The sequence below is a fragment of the Podarcis melisellensis genome (genome assembly GCF_964234715.1).
Source record: "Podarcis melisellensis genome assembly, chromosome: 5".
Taxonomy (NCBI): domain Eukaryota; kingdom Metazoa; phylum Chordata; class Lepidosauria; order Squamata; family Lacertidae; genus Podarcis; species Podarcis melisellensis.
The window spans coordinates 4,366,306-4,382,669 of NC_138537.1; the positions used below are offsets into that span (position 1 = coordinate 4,366,306).

At 49.0% G+C, this 16,364-nt stretch overlaps 1 protein-coding gene across 1 annotated transcript in view; it reads right to left on the reverse strand.

Moving 5' to 3' along the window:
• Positions 1-1,359: 1,359 nt before the first annotated feature.
• NMUR1 (neuromedin U receptor 1) overlaps positions 1,360-16,364 on the reverse strand; it is a 32,540-nt gene continuing 17,535 nt past the window's right edge. The window contains exons 2-3 of the mRNA XM_081911232.1: positions 9,873-10,782; positions 1,360-1,775 (exon numbers count right to left, since the gene is read on the reverse strand). Coding sequence (XP_081767358.1) covers positions 1,375-1,775; positions 9,873-10,782 — 1,311 coding nt within the window. The 3' untranslated portion in view covers positions 1,360-1,374. The remainder of the gene's footprint in view (positions 1,776-9,872; positions 10,783-16,364) is intronic.

Below are 16,364 nucleotides of genomic sequence, written 5' to 3' on the forward strand. Positions count from 1 at the left end.
CGACAGTGCCGACATGGGTTGCCATACATTTGGATTTCCCCAGAAGTTTAAAGCGATTTCCGCCCGGACTCTGTTTCCGACGGCCAATTGCTGGCTGTGTCTGGGAAACTCCGGACATATGGCAAACCCGAGTTATGCTTACTTTTTTAAAAACTGAAAAATACTTTCTTTTGGGTTAAGCCACGTGAAACATCGTGAGGGAAAGGCAGGGTGCCGAAGCCTAGAAAAATAAAGAAATAAACGTACAGTTATGCAGATGTAGAGCAACAGCATGCCAACATGCACACGTATGAATTTGGAGACCAGGGTTCAAGTCCCTACTCCTCCGTGAAGCTCACTGGGTGATCTTCTGAAAGGGATGAAGGACGGATACAGCGTCCAGTATCGTCTTTCCTCACCACCCCTCAGACTGGCCTGCCTCGCAGGGTTGTTGTGCAGGGGATAAACCAGGAGGGAAGAGGGAGAACCATGCACACTGCCTGTTATGTACTGAAGTTCTCACCCTGGGCCAGCAAGAGGATACTGTAGATAGTTTTCACTCAGGTCCACATATGCAAATAGAGGATTGAAAGTGACATTCAGTGATTGGATAGTTACAGAAAGTGGTTACAGTTGCGTTGTAGTGGAGCTCTATATAAGCAGGCTGGCTGAACCCTTCAGTTCAGTTCTGTTCTGGCCTGTGAATAAACAAGAGCTGTTGAAGAATCGCTGTGTCGTCTGATACGTTCACCCACAATTTAACACTGCCTTTGGAGAAAAAGGTGGGAATATCACTGCAACAAAATAAATAAATAAATAGGTTCAAACCAAGCACATGGCAGCCGTGGGGCCACCACAGTTAGAAAAACAGGGACCATGAGAGAGACATGAACCGCTAAGGGCAAACTCCCCTCCCCTAATCTCTTTTAGATTGAAACAAATCGGAAAGGGGAAAGGATGTGGAAATCCCACGGAACTTTCCAGAACCTCCCTCCATGCGCCTCGCCGCACATGGATTTGGGAGCAGCCTCACGCCCTGCCCTCTTTGCGGCCGCCATTTTGAAGGCAGAGTCAGAAGCGGCCATTTTGAAAAGCGCAAGCCGAATTAGGGAACCCGGAAACGAGGTTGCCCTTTGCACTCACATCCACACACCCTTTGTGATGGTGACGGTTTTACGAGGGGCCGAGAAAGACATTCATGTGCGGCCCCTTACAAAAGAAAGCCCTCTGATCGTAACGCGGTTTGAGTTCCTGAGGGTGAAGCAGCTGGGAATGGACGCATGGTCAGGCAGGACCAGGCCCCCATCCCAACACATTATTTTACACAGTACTGCCAAGCGCCGGCGGTGCCTCGCGGCCCAAGCGGAAAACTCCGCTGGACTCGCGGCTTCCTCCTCAGAGGAAAGGGCCCTCACACTCCTCCGCCTCGTCCCTCTCCGGGTCGGCCTCGTAGTCCTCCAGGTCGGACAGCGGCTGCCCGTCGCCTCCTCCAATGTGCTCGGAGACAGTGCTGCGCATGGTGACGCGAGTGCTGCTGGGCGAGTACTTGCGCGAGCCCAGCTTCTGGAAGCGCCGGCGGCACATCACGTCCTTGAACATCTCCCGGAAGCGGGTGGACATCAGGTTGTAGAGGATGGGGTTGGCGGCCGAGCTCAGGTAGAAGAAGACGCCCGAGATGATGTGCACGTACTGGAACATCCCCAGCATCCGGTCGGTCCAGTGGGTCACGAAGCTCCAGACCAGGCGGTCGGTGTGGAAGGGAGCCCAGCAGATCCCAAAGACGACCACCAGCGCGACTGAGGGGCAGAGAGAAGATTGTGAGAGAGGAGAACACCTGTCCTGGCGGTGGCCGACCGGGTGTCTCCTGTGAGAAACCGGCAAGCGGAATTCGAACACAAGACCTCTCCCCCATGCTTTTCAACATCTATATGCAGCCGCTGGGAGAGATCATCAGGGGGTTTGGGCTGCGTGTTCATCAGTATGTGGATGATACCCAGCTCTACCTCTCTTTCAAATCAGTGAAGGCGGTGAAGGTCCTGTGTGAGTGTCTGGAGGCGGCTGGAGGATCGATGGCGGCTAACAGATTGAGGTTGAATGCTGACAAGACAGAAGTACTGTTTTGGGGGGACAGGGGGCAGGCGAATGTGGGGGACTCCCTGGTCCTGAACAGGGTAACTGTGTCCCTGAAGGATCAGGAGCGCAGCCTGGGAGTCATTCTGGACTCCCAGCTGTCCATGGAGGTGCAGGTCAATTCTGTGTCCAGGGCAGCTGTCTACCAGCTCCATCTGTCTTGCCAGAGTGGTGCATGCTCTGGTTATCTCCCGCTTGGACTACTGCAGTGCACTCTACGTGGGGCTACCTTTGAAGGTGACTCAGAAACTACAACTAATCCAGAATGTGGCAGCTAGACTGGTGACTGGGAGCGGCCGCTGAGACCACGTACACCGGTCCTGAAAGACCTACACTGGCTCCCAGTATGTTTCCGATCACAATTCAAAGTGTTGGTGTTGGTGTTGACCTTTAAAGCCCTAAACGGCCTCGGTCCTGTATACCTGAAGGAGCGTCTCCACCCCCATTGTTCCGCTCACTGGAACTGGACACTGAGGTCCAGCACTGAGGGCCTTCTGGCAGTTCTCTCACTGCGAGAAGCCAAATTACAGGGAACCAGGCAGAGGGCCTTCTTGGTGGTGGCACCCGCCCTGTGGAATGCCCTTCCACCAGATGTCAAAGAGAAAAATATCTACCAAACTTTTAGAAGACATCTGAAGGCAGACCTGTTTATGGAAGCTTTTAATGTTTAATAGGTTATTGTATTTTAGTGTTCTGTTGGAAGCTGCCCAGAGTGGCTGGGGAAACCCAACCAGATGGGCGGGGTATAAATAATAAATTATTATAAATTCTTCTTCTTATTATTATTATTATTAGTCCGCTCTTTCCCTGTGCAGCAGTGCCATCATGGGTAATAGCCATCAAGAGCCTTTGCCTGTGGGAAATTGAGGAAATGGCGGTTAGGAACCAAAGGCCCCTTGGTGGTAGTAGCCAAGTACTGGAAAGTTCTGGAAGGAACGTGGTGTAAGAGAGCATGACAGTTAGCTGTGGCAGAAAACCTAACAAATTAAAGCTTGTGAGGGGTTTGAATCGAAAGGGCACATTTACAGCAGATGGGTATACCTTTACTGTGTATTTAGCTAAGGAGGACATGGAAGAACCTTCCCTCACACCGGGGAATATTCTGGCGTATATAATTTTTAACTAGAATCTGTTTATTCATTTGGATTGGGCTGGAATCGCGTTGCTCCAAGGGGTGTTAGCCTCCGCTGTGATGGGGAAATTTAATGACAAAATCAGAGAGAGGCAGAGAATTCTCTACGCTGATCAGCAACCAGGGGGGAAATGAACAGGAAAAGCTCTCTGCCCCCCCCCCAAAAAAAATGGAGGTGAGGTGGGAGAAGAAGGAAAGTATTCTGTCCTAAATCCAGGACTTGGATTCTCACCAGATTTCTTACAGAAAGCCCCCTGCCATGTCATCCTCCCCACAAATCCCACTGTTTCGCCTGTGCTGAAATTAATGTTTAATTTAAACTACGGACCCAAGGCTTTTTTTCAGCCGGAACTCAGTTCCGACCTCACTGGCGGAGGAAGAGGAGTGCGAGGGGAGCGCACCGTCCCCGGCAATGCGATCCCAGTGGTGTGCCATTGTGGCTGCTCCCCCCACTGGACACCATGCCCCCTCAGGCAGTGCGGCGCACACCCAGGGTGTGTGCCACACCCCTGTGGGTGGCGCGCCATGCCCCCGGGATGCGCTCCAGCCCCGCCCTCGTCTGCTCTCTGCCCCCCCCCATGCCAGAGCATGAAATTCTGCCACTGTCCGAACCTTCTCAGGTAGGTGCCATTGTTGCTTTAAGAGAACAAGGGTGGCATTCATGCTGAGTTCCAGCACCACGCATGCATGTCTTTGTGCGCGTGCACACATTTACAAATGGTGTGTTTTAGCTGAAATATAGTGGTACCTTGGTTCTCAAACGCCTTAATAAATGTGTTTTTCAACACTTTTTTGCAGTTCATTATAAATCCTTTCCCAGAAGTCTTTTACCTTGGGGCACGTCCATCACATGTGGTAAAAGGTTCCTTTTCTCCCCTTACATTTCCAGCATTTGTTATCATGAGTATGATACATTTTTGCTAGCTTCACTGGTGTTAAGTACCCTCTATATATCATTTTCATCGAATTTTCTCTTAATACACTACATGCTGTAAATTTAATTCCTTTTTTCCACAACTTCTCCCAGTCTTCCATCATAATATTGTGCCAATTCTCAAACACCTTGGTACTCAAAACGCCCTGCTTCTCAAATGCTGAAAACCCGGAAATAAGGGTTCCAGTTTTTGAACATTTTTCGGAAGCTGAACTTCCGATGAGGCTGTCGGCTATTGTTTCCGGGGTGCCTGCACCAATTAGAAGCCAAGACTTGGTTTTCAAACATTTCAGAAGTCAAACGGACCTCCAGAACAGATTACATTTGGCGCTTTTGTTTTTGCCGTTTTGCTATTTCTTTTTGAGGCTTTTTCGGTTAATTTCTTTTCCTGACTGTGTGGAACCCAGTTTGGCTACTGGTTGATTGTGTGACTGCAGAAATGGGTTAAAGCTCCCCATCCAAGCAATGACTATTATCAGTGCAGGTAAGAAAAAATATTAATTTCATTTTTTTATCATCTACAATAGAACGACTGGGGGGTGGAGCTTGCATGCCTTGTGTGTGGCTAGTTAATGCAAGCTGAGGGGGTTTTTGAATGCTGAATGCCATTTTGTTGCACGTGCTGCTGCAAACTTTGCAGTGCAAAGCCAGGCCGGGGAGCCATCTTAAGTTGAGGCTGCATAGGCCTTGTGGTGCATGTGATTCAGATTCTATTCAGTTGAACCTCTGGTTACAAAGTTGGTTGGGCAGTGTTCTTGAAGCTACCAGCATGAGTTTGACCAGACTGCAGGAGGACAGGAAGACTGGAGTGCCTGGAACAGGTGAGGGTCTGGCCCCTTATTTTCAAGGCTGCTGGTCCCTTATTTTCAAATCTGTAAATTGACAGCTATGCCCAGCAGCCGCATGTGGAGGAGCAGGGATGTGAACCCAGTTCACCAGATTATGAGTCCACCGCTCTCATAATCGGGAGGACTCTCCTGTATGTGAGTGTCTGAGGGCCCTGCTCCTTCCTGCCACTCACCATCTGGCCTGGGGCGGGGCCTGAAGCCTCATAAAGGACTGCTGGACTCTGCTGCCCGGGAGGACTCTCCTGTGTGAGTGTATGGGGTCCTGCTCCTTCCTGCCACTCACCATCTGGCCTGGGGCAGGGCCTGACGGGCCTCACTAGAACAGTTGCTGTCACTGCTGGAGGGCTGCAGAGTGCTTTTAAAATGTTTTAAAATTTTTATTTTGATTTTTTTGTATGTGGGGGGGGGGTGCGGTGGATGTTTATTGGGCCTGGGAATTTGTTTGATTTTATGTTTTTGTAATTTTTGTAATTTTTATTGTTTTTTATTTGTATTGTTGTATTTGTGTGTTTTTTTTGTTTTGTTTTTTAAAGGGGTTATTTTGCTCTTAAGGGGAGGGGTCAGGGCTGCCGGGGAATGGGCCCCAGCCCACAAAATGGCTGGGATATGTTTCACAGGGGGGAATGCACTGGGACAACCGATCTCAGTGATCACGGGTAGGAGGAGGAGTTACGCTAAGACCAGACCATGTCATTACAGAGGAGGCAGGTTTAGTCGTTGTCTGAGGACTATCCCTGCCTCTGGGTCTGGTCCTGACCGGATGAATACTAGAATCAGCAAGGGATACCCACATGACCTGAAAGTGTTGCTGTGCAATGCCAGGTCAATGATTCATAAGACCACTGCCATCCATGACTTGATCATGGATGGAGGACTTGACCTGGCATGTGTAACAGAGACTTGGTTGGATGAAGCAGATGGGCCTGTCCTTGCCGCTGCTTGTCCACCAGGTTTCTCTTACGCACAGCAACCCAGGTCATGTGGGCGGGGAGGGGGGGTTGCAGTGATTTTTAGGAAGTCATTAGTTTGCACCAGGCGTCCTATTGGGAAGACCCAGTTTTCTGAGTGCATGTTCTGGAAGTTGGGCAATAGGGGCAGTACAGGATTCCTTTTGGTGTACCGACCTCCCCGCTGCACCAAGGATTCCCTGCCCGAGCTGCTTCAGGTCGTGGCGGATGTTCTCCTGGAGACACCTAGCTTGGTCGTCCTAGGGGATTTTAACATCCATGCCGACACGACCTTACAAGGGGCCGCTCGGGACTTCGTGGAAAGCATGGCCTCCATGGGGCTGTCCCTGAATAAGTCTGGCCCAACCCATAGCCGCGGACATGCCTTGGACCTGGTGTTTACCTCTACGGATGTTGGTGATCTGACACTAAGTAAAAGTGAAACGAAAGAAGTGCCATGGTCAGACCACTTCCTGGTGCAACTAGACTTCTCTGCGACCCATCCCCTCTGCAGGGAGGTGGGACCGATTCGGATGGTCCGCCCCCGCCACTTAATGGATCCAAATGGTTTCCAGAGAGTGGTAGGGGATGCTTTATCCCATGTTGATGGCCTTTCAGCCGATTCCCTGGTGGCCCGCTGGAATGTGGAGTTAACCAGGGCTATTGACTGTTTGGCTCCGAAGCGCCCTCTCCGATTGCATGAAGCCCGGAGAGCCCCGTGGTTTTCCACAGATCTGAGGGCAATGAAACAATCGTTGAGACGGCTAGAGCGCCGGTGGCGGATAACTCATTCTGAATCTGACCGGACACGGGTTAGAGCTCAACGTCGAGCCTACCAAGTGGCAATAGCGACGGCGAAGAAGACTTTCTTCACCGCCTCTATTGCATCTGCAGAAAACAGCAGCAGGAGACTGTTTCAGGTGGTTCACAATTTAGCGGAACCACCTGTAACATCGGGGCCCAGTACGGGCCAAATGTTCTCCTGCAATGATTTTGCAAATTTTTTTGCAGATAAAATCGCTCAGATTCGGGAAGAAGTAGACTCCACCGTGGGAGCAGGGCCGGGGCGGGAGAGTGCTAGAGTCCTGTCTGGTCAAGTTGTGTGGGATCAATTTCAATCTGTTACCTCCGAGGATGTGGACAGGCTGTTTGGACGAGTGAAGCCAACCACCTGTCTCCTGGATCCTTGCCCATCCTGGCTTATAAAAGCTAGCCGGGAAGGACTGGGCGATGGGCTTTGTGGGGTGGTGAATGCTTCCCTCCGTGAGGGAGCCTTCCCAGACCCGCTGAAAGAGGCGGTTATCAAACCGCTTCTTAAAAAACCATCTTTAGATGCGGCCACGATGGCCAATTATCGCCCAGTCTCAAACCTTCCATTCTTGGGCAAGGTGATTGAGCGAGTGGTTGCTGAACAACTCCAGGCACGCCTGGAAGAAGCGGACCATTTGGATCCCTTCCAGTCGGGATTCAGGCCTCATCATGGGACTGAAACTGCCTTGGTCGCACTGGTTGATGATCTCCGGCGGGCTAGGGACAAAGGTGAGAGCTGTTTCCTAGTTCTGCTGGATCTCTCAGCGGCGTTTGATACCATCGACCATGACATCCTTCTGGACCGTCTTGAGGGGCTGGGAGCTGGGGGCACTGTCATACAGTGGTTCCGCTCCTTCCTCCTGGGCCGTGTTCAGAAAGTGGTGGTGGGGGATGAGTGTTCAGACCCCTGGCCGCTCACTTGTGGGGTGCCTCAGGGTTCTGTCCTCTCCCCCATGCTTTTCAACATCTACATGCAGCCGCTGGGAGGGATCATCAGGAGGTTTGGGCTGGGTGTTCATCAGTATGCAGATGATACCCAGCTCTACCTCTCTTTTAAATCAGAACCAGTGAAGGCGGTAAAGGTCCTGTGTGAGTGTCTGGAAGCGGTTGGAGGATGGATGGCGGCTAACTGTTTTTGGGGGACAGGAGGCGGGCAGGTGTGGAGGATTCCCTGGTCCTGAATGGGGTAACTGTGCCCCTGCAGGACCAGGTGCGCAGCCTGGGAGTCATTTTGGACTCACAGCTGTCCATGGAGGCACAGGTCAAATCTGTATCCAGGGCAGCTGTTTACCAGCTCCATCTGGTACGTAGGCTGAGACCCTATCTGCCTGCGGACTGTCTTGCCAGAGTGGTACATGCTCTGGTTATCTCCCGCTTGGACTACTGCAATGCGCTCTACGTGGGGCTACCTTTGAAGGTGACCCGGAAACTACAACTAATCCAGAATGCGGCAGCTAGACTGGTGACTGGGAACGGCCGCCGAGACCATATAACACCGGTCTTGAAAGACCTACATTGGCTCCCAGTACGTTTCCGAGCACAATTCAAAGTGTTGGTGCTGACCTTTAAAGCCCTAAATGGCCTCGGTCCAGTATATCTGAAGGAGCGTCTCCTCCCCCATCGTTCTGCCCGGACACTGAGGTCCAGCTCCGAGGGCCTTCTGGCAGTTCCCTCCCTGCGAGAGGCCAAGTTGCAGGGAACCAGGCAGAGGGCCTTCTCGGTGGTGGCGCCCGCCCTGTGGAATGCCCTCCCACCGGATGTCAAGGCGATGGACAACTACCTGACATTCAGAAGACATCTGAAGGCAGCCCTGTTCAGGGAAGTTTTTAATATGTGACATTTTAGTGTATTTTTCATTTCTGTTGGAAGCCGCCCAGAGTGGCTGGGGAAACCCAGCCAGATGGGCGGGGTACAAATAATAAATTATTATATTATTATATTATTATTACACCACACTGGGTTCACTACTGGTGTAGTGTGGTGTAGATTAAGGCTGCTTTTTATGTTTTAATTGTTTTAATGTTGTATTTTAATTAAATAATAATAATAATAATAATAATAATAATAATAATAATTATATCCCACCCTCCCCAGCCAAAGCCGGGCTCAGGGCGGCTAACAACAATAAAATAGTACAACATACTAAAATCATTCATTATAAAAATAATTCAAATCAAATTGATGGCAACCATTGGGCTAGAGTTCTGTGAAGATTACCAAAGTAGGGGGTCAGGCTGCGCCCTGGCCAAAGGCCTGGTGGAACAGCTCTGTCTTGCAGGCCCTGCGGAAAGATGTCAAGTCCCGCAGGGCCCTAGTCTCTTGTGACAGAGCGTTCCACCAGATTGGAGCCGCGGCCGAGAAAACCCTGGCTCTGGTTGAGGCCAGCCTAACCTCCCTGTGGCCCGGGACCTTCAAGATGTTTTTATTTCAAGACCATAAGTTCCTCTGTGGGACATACCAGGAGAGGCGGTCCCGTAGGTACGAGGGTCCTAGACTGTATATTTTAATCTTGTTTTTAAAGTTGTATTTCAATCAACTTGTTTTTATTATTGGTTGTTAACCGCCTTGAGCCTGGTCTTGGCTGGGGAGGGCGGGGTATAAATTATTATTATTATTATTATTATTATTATTATTATTATTATTATTATTAGAGAACCATGGTACCACTGTACAGGGAAGGTACATAACCAACTCCTGGCAGTATGACAGCTAAAGATAATACAGTGGTATCTTGGGTTAGGTCCGTTCTTAACCTGAAACTGTTCTTAACCTGAAGCACCACTTTAGCTAATGGGGCCTCCTGATGCCGCCGCGCCGCCGCCGCACGATTTCTGTTCTCAAACTGAAGCAAAGTTCTTAACCTGAAGCACTATTTCTGGGTTAGCGGGGTCTGTAACCTGAAGCGTAAGTAACCCAAGGTACCACTGTATATGCCTTTTCTGACGCCACATTCACCGGCGAAAGAAATGAATGGGCAACACAAAGGCAAAGACTGTAGCCCTAGTTCTGGGAATAAGAAGAAAGCAAGTAACACCCCCCCCCCAATATTTTCCCCACAACCCCACATGGCTCCTGGGCCCCCCTCGACTCACACAGCATGTTGGTCACCTGCCTCCTGCGGACTTTCTTCTGCTGGAGGCGGATGTTGTGGTAGTCGCAGTTGCTGGCCGACTTGGCCTCCAGAGCCTCCAACATCTTCTCCTTTCTGAGCTGCAGACCGATGAGCAGGTACAAGACGCTGATGACGCCCATGGGCACGAAGAAGAAGATTATGGTGGTCACCTGGATGATGAGGTTGTACATCAAGCGGGACTTGACCAGAGTGCAGGTGGCTGAGTCAGGGACCACCCCCCGGGCGGGGACGTGGAGGGTCTGGATTCCATGAAGACTGGTGTTGGGTATGGAGCAGATGATGGACAGGACCCAGACGGTGACGATGACCCTCTTGGCGTGGTTCTTGGTCACCACGTACTTGGCCTTGAGAGGGTGCACCACGGCGATGTAGCGCTCCACGCTGAGGGCCGTCACGTTGAGGATGGAGGCGAAGCAGACGGCCTCGAAGAGCAGCGTCTTGAAGCAGCAGCCGCCTGCGCCCAGAAGGAACGGGTAGTTGCTCCACATCTCGTAGATCTCCAGCGGCATGCCCAGAAGGAGGACCAGCAGGTCCGAGACGGCCAGGCTGAAAAGGTAATAGTTGGTGGGCGTCCTCATGAATCGGTGCTGGATGATGACCAGGCAGGTCAGGGCGTTGCCCACGGCGCCCACCACAAAAATCAGGAGGTACGTGGTGCAGATGGGGACAAAGAACCCCGACCGGCGAGGCCCCAAGTACTTCAAGCGGAGCTCCTCTATGGTCATGTTCAGGTCTTCGGGGTCAAAGTAAGGCTCTTCTCGACTGCTGTCGTTGCACAGGTTCTTGTAGGCTGCTTGCTCCAGCAGCTCCAGGATTGATAGCTTTAATTCCAAGTGGGAGCAGTTGACAGAGGGATACATGGCCCCGAGCTGGAAAAAGAGAGAGAAGAGGAGTTAAGAAGAGCCTGGCTGCCAGATGAGGCCACAGACCATTCTGATCCTGCCTCCTTATGAGGAACAGTTGAGTCAGGTGGCTATGTTTAAGCTGCAAAAGAGGAGACTGACAGGAAATAAGATAGCCCCCTTCAAATATCTCAAGGGCTATCACAGGGAAGATGGAGCATGCTTGTTTTCTCCTGCTCTGGAGGGTAGGACTCGAACCCATGGCTTCAAGTTAGAAGAAAGGAGTTATGTACCGTATTTTTGCTCTATAAGACGCACCAGACCATAAGACACACCTAGTTTTTGCAGGAGGAAAACAAGAAAAAAAATATTCTGAATCCCAGAAGCCAGAACAACAAGAGGGATCGCTGTGCAATGAAAGCAGCAATCCCTCTTGCTGTTCTGGCTTCTGGGATAGCTGCACAGCCTGCCTTCGCTCCATAAGACGCACACACATTTCCCCTTACTTTTTAGGAGGAAAAAAGTGAGTCTTATAGAGCAAAAAATACGGTACAGTATTTAGTGGTCTGTGTTTGCCTGAGTTTGAGTCTGGACTAAGGATTCTGAGCTCCTGTGTTCTGATTCGATACATGATGTCTAATCACAGAACATTTCTGCCATTGGCCCTTGAACTCTTGAGTCGTGATTCGCAGCCTGGAAGTTTAGACAGCCAATCACGTTGGGAGTGGGAGTGGCCCAGGCTTCCAGGAATGTATATAAGCAGTTGCTTTGCCCCTGTTTCCCAGTTATGTAGTTCAATAAAGGTTCTTGCTGTTGCCTTGAGGGAACCCATCTACACTTCACCAACAAAACATATGAAAAAAAATTCTGATAGCAAAAGCTGTTTGACAGTGAAACAGACTCCCTTGGAGGAGGTGGGTTTTCCTTCCATGGAGGTTTTTAAGCAGAGGTTGGATGGTAATTTGCCAGGATGCTTCAGCTGAGATTTCTGCATTGCAGCGGGTTGGACTAGATGACCCTAGGTGTCCCTTCCAACTCTATGATTCTTTAACTGTTCTCACGGTGGCCGACCGAATGCCTTTGGTATTCCCACAAGCAGGACCTTAAGTGCGATGGCACATTCTCCACCTGTGATTCCCACTACCTCTCATGGTGAAATCCATAGCCTAGCAGCCATTGAGAGCCCAATCCTCCACGGATTCATCTAATCCTCTTCTGCAGCTGTCTAAGTTGGCAAACTGCTAGTGAAGCCTCTGCCTGTGGGGATCCTATGGGGCTTAACCGGAATAAAATTTGCAAATGCTTCAGCCGAACAGAGTTGGAAGCATAATTACAGCAAACAATACAGTCAGCGCTCACAAAGAGATGAATGCGCAAGTAGTTTGTCTGAACATGAGCGACGCCGTCGATAAGTCCCTCAGAACCCAAAGGGAAGACGACTAGGCAATGCATGCCTGCAAAAGCCGCTGTCACCCAGTCCAAAGGACCTTGTAATACAGCAAGCGGCAAACTTTCTCAGCTGCAGCTTGTACAGTATGCAGCCCTGCAATTGTAACCCAGTTGTATGGAATAATGTCGAGTGAAAAAGGACGAAGATTTCCCCACCCCCTTGCTAATCAGCTGTGCATATACATTAATTAATCTGCATTATACAAGATAGTTTGTTGTTGTGAATCCATCAGTTAAGCCAGTCTGGTATCTCAAGTATCGGACAGGTGCTTGTGTTGGTTTCTGCTTTCTTCTCTGTGCAGCGAAGTGCTTGTCACGAGACAGGTTGTTTACATTCCACAGAGTCTGTACTGTTGGAGGTTTTCCCACGGGAAAAGGAGACTGGATATGACGTACACTGGTTTCCTGTTTTTCACTGTTCTTTGCAGTTTCAGTTTGTGACTCTCTCCGTGCTTTAGAGGAGAGATGACGCTTTCTCTGCTCCGGCAGAGGGAAAATGTTTTTCTGTAACTTACCAGCTTTGAACTGTAAATAAAGTAGTATAGAGCATGTTGGCTCATACTTCTCATCATTCCGCTGTGCACTGGATACTGCTTATCAACAACATTTGGTTATGGGCCCAGAAAAATGCAGTGTTTTGAGATTGGTCTTCAGAAGTCGGGCTCCTGGCAAAGGAATAAAGGAGCAAAGAGGATCGGAACAGCGGCAGAGGCACGGATCGCAAGGTATCTGCTCTGCGCGTCAAGATGATTGATGAAGGTATGTGCTACTGCTCCGGGCAGCCTGCCAGCTTCTAATTAATGGCTTTATGGCTGGACTTTGAACTTTTATAGCCGGTTTTGCCGCGGCACAGGCAATTGGCTCAAAGGGACGCTATGCTGGGAAAGTGAAAGTAACTTTTAGAAGTGCTGTTGTTTCAAAGCAGCTGCAGAATTCAGTGACGCAGCAGGAATTAGGACATAGAGAAAGCACTTGGGGACTTTCGCTTTTGAACTTGCTTTTGGAATGCAGTTTGAAACAGCTGCAGATAAGCAACGTAGCATACAGAAAGCAGCACAGGCAAGGCAGAGGCTGTTTTGAGATTGCCTTTGGATTGAAGCAGCTGTACACAGAAGCAGCATGTATACAGCAGCTTGATTTAAAGCAGCATAGATGATGCAGGAGGCAAATGCCAGAGTCATGATGGCTAGCTGCAGAAGGCTGGATGAGGCAAGTGGGGAATTTGATACCACTGATCAGCCAAATGCTCAACTCACAGTAGCTTGTGATACTGCCATGATTCAGAATGAAGCAGATCGGCGGGGTGATAGCTGCATGGGAAAGGGGGAGTCTTCACAGACGTCATCCCATAGTGCAGTGGAACCACCAGATGGCCCCAAAGCTTTGAAGGCAGTGAAATGCTACTCGTGTGGACGTCTAGGCCATATGAAGAGGGAATGCAGATATCCCAGGGCCAAGACAGAGCAGCGCAGCGGAAGCTCATCGCGTGGAAAAGGCCAGAGCAAAGGCAAAGGTCCGGTGTCCAGGACAACGCAGCACAAGGCAATGGTCTCACGCTACGCTCCAAAGGTTGCAAAGGTTGCAGAGGTTGCAGAGGTCCAGAAGACGTCTAGATCTTTCTTCGTTGTTGATTCAGCGGCAACGCATCACATGTGCAACGATAAGCGACTGTTCGTGTCTTTTACACCGCAGGAAGGTGCGATTCACCAGGCAGATGACCACACCATTCCCAGTAAAGGCTACGGAACTGTTGTTCTTCACAGTTTGGACTTATCGATACAGGATGTGCTTTATGTGCCGGATGCGAAACATAATCTGCTCAGCGTTGGACAGCTGATTGAGAAGAAGATTGACGTTTCCTTTAAGAACAATAGATGCATCATCACAAAGAAAAACGATTATCAATTGTACGCTGAATTTGTTGGTCGTTTGTTTGTTTTGTATTATGATGATGTTGTGCAGGATGACACTTGTTGCATTGCAGGTTCTAACAAAAGTTTGCATGCAGATTGTATTCATGCTTTTCACAGGAAATTTGGACATTTGCATTTTGAGGCAGTATCTAAAATGCCTGCCTTGGTTGAAGGTATGACTATTAAACCCTGCAGGTACCACATGAAGTGCAAGGCATGCGCAGCAAACAAGGTGAAAATGGCTGCGAAAGGTAAGGTGTCTAGTAGGCAAGCTACAGAACCATACCAAATTATTCATGCTGATTTGGTTGGACCACTAGCGCCCTCTTTGGGTGGGAATAGGTACTTCATGGTTCTCCTTGATGCATTTTCCAGGTATATTTTTGTGTACAATCTCAAGCAGAAATCAGAGGCTTTTCCTAGGTTCAAGGAATTCTGTGCTTGGTTGGGAAATGTGCATGGTAAGAAGATAAAGATTCTTTTCACTGACCGGGGGGGAGAATTCACTTCTCAGCAGTTTGAAGCTTTTCTGGCTGAGAAAGGAATTCAACACGATTTGTCTAGTCCTCGCTCGCCATGGCAGAATGGACTTGCGGAACGGGCAAATCAGACATTGCTTCAAGGGTTAAAGACCTTGCTGCATGATGCAAATCTTCCAGAGAGTTATTGGGCCGAAGCTCTCTCATGTTTCACTTACAGTTACAATCGCAGGTTATCTTCAGCGATTGGTTGTACCCCCTATGAGAAGATGTTTGGCAAGAAGCCATACATCAAACACATGAAAATTTTTGGTTCGGACATGTGGGTTCACTCACCACAAAACTCCAAGTTAGACAAGCGTGGTTTGCATGGTATCTTTCTAGGTTATCAGAAAGGGTCTTACAGAATAATGATGACTGACTCTAAGGAAATTAAGCTCACAAGAAGTGTTGAGTACAATGCCAAGTGGGGGGAGAATGTGGGAATTTTCCAATGTTATCCTGATGACAGTGATGAGACTGAGGATAGTCAAAAGCAACCGCAACAACCCACACCCACTGATGAAGGTTCTGATTCTGAGTCTGAAACTGAATCAGATGATTCAGAGGATTTCAAGAGTGCGAAAGCCTCTATGCGACCCTCTGAAAGCTCTGATCAAGAATTGGAGGAACCATTGTTCACAATAGGTCACTTTTCTCCTAAGAAGGAAGAGGAGAGTGTTGAAGACCTAAGGCTAATTCGCAGGTCACAGAGAGCCACAAAAGGCAGACCTCCAAAGAGATTTGCTGATGAGTTTGCTAAGATAGCAGTAACAGCTGTTAAAAGCTCCAAGAAGGTTTTTGAACCTTCAAGTTTCCAAGAAATCCAGGATTTGGATACAAAGGAAGCTGAGCCATGGTTAAATGCCATGAAGGCTGAGCTTGATTCCTTGGAAAGGAACAAAACATGGGAACTTGTTCCAGTAGTTCCAGGAATGAAATTGCTTGGAAGCAAATGGGTCTTCAAAGCCAAGACTGATCAAAATGGCAAGGTAGTCAGACACAAAGCCAGATTGGTAGCCAGAGGATTTGCACAGGTACCAGGTGAAGATTATCACGAGACCTACTCACCTACAGTGAGGTATGAGAGCATTAGGCTTATGCTCAAGCTAGCTGCAGAAGAAAATCTACACATTAGTCACCATGATGTGAATACAGCTTTTCTGTACGGATCTCTAAATGAATCACTTTATATGCTTCCACCTGATGGCGTACAGGTAAAACAGGGATTTGTTTGTGCTCTGAAAAAGTCAATTTATGGTCTCAAACAAAGTGCACGGTGTTGGCACACAAAACTCACTGAAGTATTGTTTTCTCTAGGTTTTAAGCAAGGGAAATCTGATCCATGTGTATTTGTCAAAGAGGAGGGGCAAAAGAAACTGTATTGTTTGTTTTATGTTGATGATCTTTTATTCTTTTGGAAAGATGTCACAATGTACAATAACGCCCTAGCTCAACTCAAAGAGCACTTTGACATGAAAGATCTTGGTGAGGTAAACAACTACCTATCTCTGGAAATAGAGAGAGATCAAGATGGTAACATTCTAGTACACCAGTCACGGAAAATTGCTGATGTGTTAAGCAAACTAAACCTGATGGATGCTAACCCTGTGGATACACCGATGATAACAGGTTATCAGGTAGATGACACTGAAGAAGCATTTTCTGACACTACACTGTACAGAAGTGTGCTAGGCAAGCTAAACTTCATTGCCAGATGTTCAAGACC